The following is a 12,492-nucleotide window of genomic DNA, read 5'->3' as shown; positions in this document are numbered from 1 at the left end:
CCCAAAAACGAACCTTAGATGGTTCACAACTAATTGTTTCAACAGCCAAAGAAAATAAAGTATTCTGCAACTCAGTAAATCCCCTAAAAATTAAAAGGGAATAGTTGTGGGAAAAGTCAAAGTCATGGCCAATTGTAGAAACAAGCCAAGATAGATTGTCCAGGTTAATTTTACCCCTTTGATGGCCGTTGTTACTGTGTCCCATTTATGCTCCGTGCTAACGTGTCCCTTCACAATGCCGAACTAGAGTCGTACCGGTTGGAGGTTCTCGCTGGGGAACAATCGCAGGTTGACTACAAGTTGACTTGCATGAAAATTTTCCTCTCATGCATATCACTCCACAATGCTGAACTAGAGTCCACCCTCTCATGCTAATTCACGGTGGGTTGGGTTCAACCTGTTGGAGGCTCTAACAGGTTCATTCACGGTGGGGGAAGTAATAAATTATTTTCATATTTTGGCAGCTACCTTCCCACAAATTGCCTGAAGAGCCTTTTCGCTTTGCTGAAAAAAAATATGTGTTTCTTCTACAGCTTTATTTACACTTAAATTGGTTGAATTAGTAGATGTCACTTGCACCGTCCGGCTAGCAAAAATCTTACCATAGTTTAGCTTTATATTTGTGCGTGAAAGTTGATTCTTCATGGTGAAAATGATATTGACTTATGCAGTTTTTTTCACTCTATTTTTGAGTACCAGAATCACTTCTGTTGAAGCCGTTGCTGTGCCAAAAGCTGACATAATAAAGTTGCATTTCCATTCCATCTTTTTCGCGTTATCTATCTCGACAACGCTAACTGCATTACACTTACTGTGAGAAGTCACAGGCAGCGCATCGTCCACCAATGAAAACAATTCGACAAGAAAGAAACGCGGATGCCGGGCAGGGGAAAATGAAAGGGGAAGGCGTACGGGGTGTGCTATTTCGGTACTAGTGACAAGCCGTGACTATTGTCCTTCGCCAAAACAAGTGTTTGAGCGAAACCTGGTGAAAATCAAGATATCCAGAACACCTAAAATACTGAGTCTGAAGAGATTTGACCGAACCCCCGTCTGCCCCATCAAGGACAGCCCGCCCGTTCTTAAGCCCGAACGTCCTTTAGCTAAACGTAAGTTGTCAAATATTCTTGTGTGTAACGATAGATCTTTTAACAACAAAACTGATGCACTTGGAGTTATTGCCAGGCATAACAACTCCTCAATAATAATAATAAGTGAATGTTGGGACACTTCTGACGAAACGGTGCACATCAAAAGTTACGCAAGCTACTTTAATACGCGTCGTGATCGTGGCTTGAATCGTTGAGGAGAAGGCGTTGGACTTTATGTTCGTAATGACCAACCCTCAAAGCTGTTAAGTGAGCCTTTTGACTCCAACCGCGAAATATTATGGACCGAATACAATCAGCACGCTTATCAAAAAGATTTTCATGTTTAATTGTTGCTTCGGTCTATTATCCTGAAAGCGCTAAAAACTGATAAGATTAGATTGAACCCATTCAGTTTTTCGTAGACAAAATGCGCCACAAGCATGTCTCTCCTGGCTTTGTTATTGCCGGAGACTTTAATCAAACTAATATGCAATGGGTTTCAAATATTTAAGATTTGCGACAAGCTGTTACAATACCTTCCCATCAAAGTGGCAAAAAACTTTACTTAATTTTTAAAAATTTGACAGACTTTTTTTTACTCACCGAGATCCCTAGGACCTCTTCTGAATTCTGGTCACTTTATCATCTTCTGGGAAGCTAGTTCGGCAATTCCGAGGCCAAAACGAGTCAAATATACAGTGCGACCACTTACTGAGGACTTGATATCTACATTTAGTCGCTGGATCGGTAATTATCAGTTAGAGGACATTTGCTCTGAACAGGATATTAATATCAAAGTCAATAAGCTGAATACTATGCTTCAGGAGCAGTTTAAGACTTGTTTCCCCGTAAAACTTATTACTGTGAGTAACACTGATAAACCATGGATAACCAATGATCTAAAGAATTTAATAAAAAACCGTTGTCACCTTCATATCGCTGGTGATACCGTCGCTTCAGCCAGGTTGCGTAATCATATTGTTAAACTGAACAAGCGCACCAAGAGACAGTATGTGAGGGATAAAATTACTCCCTTACTCGCAATAGACACCAACAAATGGCATTCCACAGTAAAAAGACTTACCGGTAAGACGACACTCAGAAATCTAAGGCTGTTAAAAGAGGATGGTACCTTGACCTCAGCTAATGAAGTCAATTCTTTTTTTGCTGACGTTTACACCACATTTCCATCAATCACCAAATCAGAAATTGATACTATCATTGCTAGTGCAAAGATTGATGACGTATGTGAAGTCTCTGAATTCACTGTTTATAAGGAATTCCTAAGACTGAAAGTGAACTGTGCGTTCTACACAGGTGAGCTTCCAGTAAAGCTGTTACGCGAATTCGCCATTTTTCTGCTTCCAATCTGACGGAAACCAATGTTTCCGTCAGCAAGTATTCCCTAGTGCTTGGAAAAGAGCATGTGTCCGCATTATTCAAAAGTAAGATGTCCAAAATCTTGTGATCAACTCCGGCCTATATCTAGCTCCGAACCTTTCTAAAGTTGCAGAAACGTTTATTTACCGCAAACTTATGTCACAGGTCTCTTAACATCTAGACCCGTATCAGTATAGACGCTTAAGAGGCAGCAGCGCAACTGCTTATTTAGCAGTTAGCAGTAGGATGTACTATCTCATTGTCGAGTGGCTTGACCGAGGAAGTGCTATAGTCGACCTTCTCCTCGTAGACTACTGAAAGGCTTTTAATCTTATTTGCTATTCCACTACTATCACAAATCTACGTACCATGGGTGTGCACAAACATGTTCTCCTTTTAGTGATATAATTTTTACAATCCCGCTATCAGTGCGTTTACAGTCTTTTCCCAGGAGATACCGACTCCGAATGGGTCGAGCTTACATGCGGAGCCCCACAAGGTACTAAGCTCACTAATTTACTGTTTTTGGCAGTGATAAATTTCATCCTTTTCGGCTATGAAGAAAGACTTAAGTATGTAGACGACTTGTCAGTCCTACTGAAGTACATTGTAAAGAAGTCTGAGGCTGTTCCCCAATTCTGTAACGAAATAATCAACAACTTTAAAGATGCATGTACTGCGAACAGCTTCCATATCAACGAAGGAAAGACTAAAATCCTTCGCTTTAATCCCCTGAAGAAAGACGTTGTGTGCCCTCCTCCTCCTTATCCTAGTGAATCTTTGGCAGTAGTGTTTGGTGTCAAGTTTAGCATCAACTGCTCTTTCAGCCTTCATATCGATACAATTATCAAAAAGGCAAATAGTGCGATGTGCAAACTTATACTAATGTGTCATTTTGGTTTCTCAGTGGCACAACTAAGGATAGCCTGACTCACTTACATCCGACCATGTATGGGACCCACAAGTTAATAACACTATTTACCTAAGTGACCAGCTTGAGTCAATACAAAAAAGAGCAGTCAAAGTAATATTATGCGATACTTTTACTGGATATAAGTTAGCATTATCCACTTTACAAATTCCCTCTCTTCAAGAGCGTCGTCTCAGTTTGATCCTTAAATTTGGCCAATAGCTTCTCAGAAGTGATAAACACAGATCGATACTACCAGTTTTAGTGAAACATCGAAATACTAGGTCGAAGAAAATTGACCGAAGTCGAAGAACATTAGCAGCACCTTCTTCATGCACAAATCATTTTTCCAACTCATTCATCCCTTTCTTTGTATCAAATTATAACATTTGTTGATTTAATCCTATTCTTCGTCTGTTTTTTTCGTTGTTTGATTTAATCCTTTTTTTGTAAGCACAAGCGCCATTTAGTTATATGACTACGAGAGATTGTACAAATAAAACCTATTCTATTCTAAACCATGGTTAGCCCGGCAAAACAGTTTAGGATGTTTGACAGACTTGAGACGAACCACTTTTAACAGTCTTATTCGTCCCGATCATCTTCTATGAGAAGTCACTAGACAAAATTTATTTTTTAATTTCTAGGCAAAAAGCTTTACCTGGTGGTTTGTTCTCCATGAAAGACTGTTTATATTGAGCCCTATTTTTGGCTCCTTTGGATAGATCTGTAAGAATTATTAGCGCTACAGTGAGTGAGTTAATCCTATTAATAAAAAAAGGATAATAGTAATTCAGCATAGTTTTAAAAGATGGGAAAGCTACTAAAAAAATCCCCTATAAATTTGCTTCCTCTTAAAACCTACGTTCATAAGTTACTGTCCATTTCCTATATATTTTTCCGTCTTTTTTGTATCACTACTTAGTAATTTTATTTTTACTTTGTTTTTCACATTTGTAAACAAAATTTCCCCTATTTTTTGAAGTTTTAAAAATCTTTAATTGTTTAGTGGTACAATGGTGTCACTTATGCTTTCTTATCGTACATTCATGTCAATGAATCTTGTCTTGGTACTGTCAGTACTGCACAATCCCTTTTTCTATAGCTAGTGTGACTTTTAATTTAACATTCAAAATTTTCGGTGCGTTCTCATACTTCCATGATCCTGTTCTCATTCATCAGCCATAGTGTGAGCATCTATCTATTAAATAAATGCCTTTTATTATCAGATTATGTTGCAAGAAAAAAAGGATAACTTATTGTGAAACCAGCTTGAATTAACGTGGATGTTTAGTTTTCATATGGAATTATTATGTGATTGACTGATCATCATCATGCTCTTGTTTGACTGATGCCACAGTTTGTGTGAGGGTGCCTGTTATCAGTGTAGGAGTGAGGCCAGTTTATCTTATAGAATTCTAAAGCCTACGTTTTTTTTTGCTGTTGTGGCGATTATTTATGAATTTATCTTCTGTTCATGTTGCTGTTGTTACCAGGTGTTTCTGTTACTGCCTGATGTCGGTCATACCACTAACTAACGGTCAAAGCCAATAGCATTATATAATCACCGTGGGTAAATAATTTATCTTACTCGAGGTAGGCGAATATCTAATCTTAATTTTAATCTCAATTTTATATGGGGCGTAATCGCAAACGTAATCGTCTTGGCGAAGACCCCCTCTTTGAAGGGGGTCAATCTTTCAATCTCTTTGAATTCTACAGTTACTAGCAACGGAAGCTCGATTGCCCTAGTTACCATGGATACTTTTTCAAAAAATTTTAACCAAGTGCTAGCAGCCATTCAAGAAAATAGAAAGTAACTTGACATGGTGAATGATAAGCTAACAGCGCTAGACTTCTGTGTTTCCAAATTAGAGGTGTCCCAGTCGAAATAATGTTCTAAAGTTACTAGCCTTAATACTAAAATTGCATTTCTAACGAATAAAAATATGTCCTTGAGATCCCTAATATCAGTTCTTGTGGATGAAGCTAAAAACCAGTCACAGGCAATTTTAGATTTGTCGGTTGACAGTTAATCTCAAGTTTGTCTATCAATGCTTATTCTTGGGTAACTTTTTGCTTTGCTGCCGTTTAGCTGTACGTTTTTACATAGTATTTCTCTTGCGTTAAAGTATTGACACTAGAGATAGTTGGCATTTTTCATTTGCTAATCTTCTAGTTATTTGAATGAAAAAGCAATAATGGTTTTGATGTTTCCTACTGGCCAAACAGAATTGCACTAATCAACAACCCATTTTGTTTACTCCTATTTTACACCAAAAAAGGATTTTATTTTTGTATCTAGGTATATTCAAAGAATTCAATGGCAACCGCATATGCGGTAAATGGTGTTGAAAATAACAATATGTATTTCTTGTAGATACATTTTGCAGCAAAGCAACAGATTTGAAAAACAGAGAAGCAGATCTATGCAATCCCAATATAGGTATTTACTCAACAATTCACAAAGACGATGAGAGAAGGATATTTGATCATGTAATTGAGGAAATTAAGCAAAAATCTAAAGATGCTGCCGGTAAGTTTAAATTTTTATGTTTGTTTTTTAAATACACTACTATATTTGCTATATATTCAATCGCACTTTCTTAGACTAAAATGAGAAAAAGTTTGAGTTGGCTAGGAAATCTTCTGTGGATGAAGGATGGCAAATTGCCAAATATCGTCCTTGTCGGGCAAACGTCTATGGCTAAAAGATAGTAGGTCGTCCGTAAATGGGATGGAAAGATGTGGTAAGGTAAGATTTAGGGGAAATGGGATATTCTTGGGATGGTGTAAAGAGGGAGGTTTTGAATAGATTGGGATGTATGAAGACAGTGCGTAGCTGTGTTTGTCTCTGGCGGCTTGGTGCTATAGTGAGTTGCTAGTAGTAGTTGTAGTATTATATGTACTACTATATATAAACTATACTTACAGTGCTTCCATATTCACTTCATTTGGACACTTTAATCATCTATTCGTATCTTATTGTGATTGTTCGATAGAAGGTTTAGAGGATTGTGTTGTGGATGAATGGAACTAAATAATGTTTGTTTTATTTTCACCAAAGAGTATTTTTTCTTGGGCCTTTTGTCCAGTACATTTTACTGCTAATAAAATTAACTCTCATTTAGTGACTAAGACAGAGACATAATCTCGATACCTTGAAAATATTATTCTACCAGTTTTGCTATCAATTTTCGTTTGTTTTTCTTTTATTTTTCGAGTAGCCTTAAAAAGAATAAAAGTAAATATTTAAATTAAAAAAGTAAAAAGGAATCAATAATACAAGTTTGTTACTGTTGTGCATATGCTACTATTTCTATGAAATTAGGTGAAAATTTATTTTTAGTAACTGTTAAAAAAAAGCGGAAACAAAGCAGTTTTGAAGTAAAACAAGCATCCATTTTCCTTCCATCCTTTAGTTACTGTTAAAAAGTTTAGTTTCCTTTAGTTACTGTTGAAAAAGAAAGCGGAAACAAAACAGTTTTGAAGTGAAACAAGCATCCATTTTCCTTCCATCCTTTAGTTACTGTTAAAAAGTTTAGTTTCCTTTAGTTACTGTTGAAAAAAAAGCGGAAACAAAGCAGTTTTGAAGTAAAACAAGCATCCATTTTCCTTCCATCCTTTAGTTACTGCTAATAAGTTTAGTTTCCTTTAGTTACTGTTGAAAAAAAAGCAGAAACAAAACAGTTTTGAAGTGAAACAAGCATCCATTTTCCTTCCATCCTTTAGTTACTGTTAAAAAGTTTAGTTTCCTTTAGTTACTGTTGAAAAAAAATCGGAAACAAAACAGTTTTGAAGTGAAAAAAGCTTCCATTTTCCTTCCATCCTTTAGTTACTGTTAAAAAGTTTAGTTCCCTTTAGTTACTGTTGAAAAAAAGCGGAAACAAAGCAGTTTTGAAGTAAAACAAGCATCCATTTTCCTTCCATCCTTTAGTTACTGTTAAAAAGTTTAGTTTCCTTTAGTTACTGTTGAAAAAAAAGCGGAAACAAAGCAGTTTTGAAGTAAAACAAGCATCCATTTTCCTTCCATCCTTTAGTTACTGTTAAAAAGTTTAGTTTCCTTTAGTTACTGTTGAAAAAAAGCGGAAACAAAACAGTTTTGAAGTAAAACAAGCATCCATTTTCCTTCCATCCTTTAGTTACTGTTAAAAAGTTTAGTTTCCTTTAGTTACTGTTGAAAAAAGCGGAAACAAAACAGTTTTGAAGTAAAACAAGCATCCATTTTCCTTCCATCCTTTAGTTACTGTTAAAAAGTTTAGTTTCCTTTAGTTACTGTTGAAAAAAAAGCGGAAACAAAGCAGTTTTGAAGTAAAACAAGCATCCATTTTCCTTCCATCCTTTAGTTACTGTTAAAAAGTTTAGTTTCCTTTAGTTACTGTTGAAAAAAAAGCGGAAACAAAACAGTTTTGAAGTAAAACAAGCATCCATTTTCCTTCCATCCTTTAGTTACTGTTAAAAAGTTTAGTTTCCTTTAGTTACTGTTGAAAAAAAGCGGAAACAAAACAGTTTTGAAGTGAAACAAGCATCCATTTTCCTTCCATCCTTTAGTTACTGTTAAAAAGTTTAGTTTCCTTTAGTTACTGTTGAAAAAAAAGCGGAAACAAAGCAGTTTTGAAGTAAAAAAAAGCATCCATTTTCCTTCCATCCTTTAGTTACTGTTAAAAAGTTTAGTTTCCTTTAGTTACTGTTGAAAAAAAAGCGGAAACTAAACAGTTTTGAAGTGAAACAAGCATCCATTTTCCTTTATGGAATTTTATATAGGTGCCCACCGAATTAATTTTTATAATTTTTTGCTCGTCACATTTGCAGTTGTGTGCAAATTTCGAATTCACAATTCTAAATTCCCATTCAAATTGAAAATTTCGAGTTCACTTTCATCATACTGAAACTGATTCCGTGTTATAACTGTTTTATTCAACTTGAGATTTTTTTTTTACTAGGTAGGTAGGTAGGTAGGTATGCGTTTATTCCATCCGAAAAAACTACTAAAATTATGACTTACAATCAACAATATGCTGCTAAATTTAGGGACTTAAAATGTCCCTGTTCAGCAGCAAAACAACAACATATAAATGATAACTATTCATTCAAAATCAAAGAAATACGCAAAGAAAAAAAACAAAACAAAAAACAGACAAAACAGACGAAACACTATGCAATCTCTAAACTGTCATCTCTCATCTTAAAAAAGAAAGAAACAAAAAGACAAATTTTTAACCAATACAATTTACAATTTATTCAAAAAATAGTTTATTTGCTTCCTTTAAATAACATAAGGTTTTCAGTCCACCAAACACTCTCTGGAATTGAGTTCCAAATATCAACACCTTCATGTTTAATCATAAACCCAAATCGCGTTGTATGCCTGACATCACTAGTCAACTGTTCAGAGCTCCTAGTAGAATAATCGTGATAATTTGAATTACATTGATAAAAACTTAAGATACTAAAGTAAACATTATAAGCTTAACTGATATATTTCTTTGTTCAAATTCTTTTTTTCTACTTTCATGTGGCTTATCTCAGAGCAATTTCTGTATTATGACGTAAATCCTTCTTATGCCCTTAGTTCTTGATGTTTTAGAAAACTTTTGTCAACTTTTGTCGACTAATAGTAGCAGCAGTAGTATTAGGGCTAATGTGTTTTAAGTCTAAATGTTTTGTTTTCGTAATCAGAAGTAGTTGATTTTTGGGTGTTTTTCAGTGCTGCAAAAATATAGCAGTAGATTTCTTTTTTATGCTAAATTTTATAGAGTGCCAACTGATTTCTTAGAAAAAAGGAGTCAAGAGGGTAGCTTCTCCTTAGAAGCTAAAAAAGTAAAATGTTTCATATAACGGAAAAATCATCCCCAAATAGGGGTAAAATAAGGCAGCATCGCCAGTTCCCCACTTCTCTCATTGGTATTTTACTCCTTCCCCTTCTACTCCTCTCTAAACAAAATCTAGACCGAACGCATATCTCAATTACCACGTCAACGTTTTGCCTTTTGGTTCTAATTTTCCCTATTGTAAAGACTCGGAAAAGATCAGACTTGGTTGCAGCTATAAGCACTTTCACTTCAGTATTTTTAAGCGCGTAGTATCTACTAACCAAAGTTATCTGATACCTAATCATAAGGACATGTGTCTTTTTTGCTAATCAAATATTAATTTTGTATAATCGTCAGCTTTCGTAAAGATGTTTAATTTAAAAAGAAAATTGTATTTTTATTGAACTACTAGCTGTTGGGGTGGCGCTTCGCGCCACCCCAACACCTAGTTGGTGGGGCGCTTCGCGCCCCCCCAAGCCCCCCCGCGCGCGTAAGTCGTTACGCGCCATTGTAGTTGTGTCCCTGTGTCCGACCTGTGAATAGAGATAGATATAAATATATATTTTTAACTACGTAAAACATGCGAATATACAACATTCTTCGCTGTCCCATTGTCTGTGCATATAAATAGATTGTCAGGTTTACTGACTCTTGAACATGCAACACATAATTGTCCATGGGAAAAAAAATCCGTATTCAGATCTATACCTCATTATTCTAATGATGTGTCCCTGTGTCCCGGTCGTCATTTATATTCCCTGTGTCCCGGTCGTCATTTGTGTCCCGGTGTCCCAGTTTGTAATTTCTCTTTGAGTGTCCCGGTCGTCATTTATATTCCCTGTGTCCCGGTGTCCCGGTCGTCATTTGTGTCCCGGTCTGTAATTTCTATTCGAACAATCCCTGTGTCCCGGTCGTCATTTATATATCCCGCCTGTGCCCCCGGCGTCCCCGTTGTAGTTGTGTCCCTGTGTCCCGGTCGTCATTTATATTCCCTGTGTCCCGGTCGTGATTTGTGTCCGGGTGTCCCAGTCTGTAATTTCTCTTTGAGGTTCCCGGTCGTCACTTATATTCCCTCTGTCTCGGTCGTCATTTGTGTCCCGGTCTGTAATTTCTCTTTGAGTGTTTTTTCTTTTTAGTTTTTTTTTTAGTTTTTTACCTTTTTTCTTTTTTCAGTTCTCTTTTTCTTCTTTATTTTTCAGCGTCACTATGAAGTACATATCGACGAACCTTTGTTTTTTTAACTTAAATCTGGTAGGCATTGATGACCTTATCCAAGTCAAAATCCCAAACCCAATCATCATCGCTATCATTTTCAGTTTTGATATGTTTTGATTCTCGCTGTCCAGGTGGATTTTCATCTAACTGCGCGGTTTTGCGTTCAAATACCGTTAATGACGTCACCGTCAAAGCAAAAATGACGACAAATAATTTCATGACGTCAGTCAACACAGAAACATGACGTCACCTGATCCACAGACAGACAGACAGACAACTTATTTTTATATATATATAGATGGTAATAATCGTAACTTTATTGAATAATTCTCAAAAATTTATTAAATAATATTGATAATTAAACAAACTGAATTTTATTAAATAGTCTTAAAGTGAATGACAAAAGCTTTTTTGCTGAATTTAAAAAATAATTTATAGGAGCAATCCTTTTTTTGTGATGTATATAATGTTTTGTCACGCGGGGTAGGATATTCGGAATAAGGCCCCTTTTCTCCGAAAACATCTTCCCAACATTATGCACTTCGTGTTTATTTTACGTTTCTTGGGTGATGGGGGGACTTTTTTATATTACTTTTTACTGATATGTTTCAGTTTTCTTATATATTAACTTACTAAAACTAGACCAATGCAATTACATTCTTGCACACTTCAAGCCATGCTACGTTGGGGCGAACTCACCTCCTTAAGTCTCGCGGAGTGGTATCCATGATTCTTGAATCACAGAGCCATTCTAGTCCCAATATGACTATTTTTCACTACGAATTCACGTGAAAGAAACAGAGATAAAGAAAAAAGTCTGAATTGCCTTTTTATCTAGAAATTGCCTTTTTTTTGTTGAATGATACTTTTTTTTCACCCTTAATCATCTATGCGTATCTTATTGTGATTGTTCTATAGAAAGTTTAGAGGATTGTGCTGGGGAGGAGCGGAACTAAACAATGTTGGTTTTATTTTCACCAAAGAGTATCCCTCTTACTTTTTGTTTCTTTTTTCTTGAGCCTTTTGTCCAGTAGATTTTACTGTTAATAAAATTAACTCTCATTTAGTGACTAAGACAGAGACATAATCTCAATACCTTGAAAATATTATTCTGCCAGTTTTACTATTAATTTTCGTTAAATTTTGTTTTGTTCGTTTGGTGAGGAAGGCCACCGTCAAGGTGGCCTTACCTCACCTTCTTTATTTAATAACTCTGTTTTAAATGCCCAAAATTCTGTTAATTTTAGTTGTATTCACCGTGGATTTAACTTGTCTTTAATAACTTTTGCAGATGACGTTTTGAATCTAAGCCGTACTTTTAGTGGATGTGAAGGAAAATTCAAAAACAAATCAAAAAAAAACAAAAGAAAAAACTATTTTCAAAAGCACCAGAAGCTCGGATATCTTCCAGTCCAGCTAGAAAATTATTCTGCCAACCAAAATACAGCTGGGGATAGTACAACTTCATTGCAATTTACACCATCAATGGTAAGCTGGTGTATTTTTCTTCTCGGTCTAGGATAACAGTGGATCATTTCTTTTTTACAACTATTACAATGAATGGTCAAAATTGACCCGTTTTTGCCTTGAATTTAGAACTGTAAATTTTAAAGTAATTAAAGGGTGTTAGGCTATTTAACAGTGGCTTCAACTCACGAAGATCTAAGGGGAAAGCAATTTTTTATTTTTCATGAGAATACCCCCCTCTCCCCCCCCCCCCCGTCCGAAACAAGAATTATGTAATTCTCAAAATCTAGGGACGAAGTAAAGAACTGAAAGAGGGAAATGTCACACACACACACCCCTAATTGATGCGATTGTTTGCTGATGTAGAGCCACTCTTTTAATTTTACTTTCAACTGCGTGACGATGATCAGGGTCTTCTCCCGGGTGAGTTGACTCAATCAGCTAAAACATACTAAAAGGATTTACAAACTGGGCTGGTTACGAAAGTGCGGGAGTCGTGTATCGACAAAAGATATTGATGTAGATTTCAGTTTGTACTGAAATTACCTTTTGCTGTTCTTTTATTTGATTAGAGACTGGCCTTTCCTCCTAAAGCATGAAGGGTTTACGGCATTGT

General features: G+C 35.9%; 1 protein-coding gene across 1 annotated transcript in view; it reads left to right on the top strand.

The window, feature by feature from the left end:
• The window catches only part of LOC136042549 (myb-like protein X), a 90,819-nt gene that overhangs the window by 52,456 nt on the left and 25,871 nt on the right, over nt 1–12,492 (top strand). Inside the window, exons 6-7 of the mRNA XM_065727518.1 lie at nt 5,762–5,917; nt 11,701–11,897. Coding sequence (XP_065583590.1) covers nt 5,762–5,917; nt 11,701–11,897 — 353 coding nt within the window. The remainder of the gene's footprint in view (nt 1–5,761; nt 5,918–11,700; nt 11,898–12,492) is intronic.

The sequence above is a fragment of the Artemia franciscana genome, unplaced genomic scaffold (genome assembly GCF_032884065.1).
Source record: "Artemia franciscana unplaced genomic scaffold, ASM3288406v1 Scaffold_1446, whole genome shotgun sequence".
NCBI lineage: Eukaryota > Metazoa > Arthropoda > Branchiopoda > Anostraca > Artemiidae > Artemia > Artemia franciscana.
This window is presented reverse-complemented; position numbering and strand designations above follow the sequence as displayed.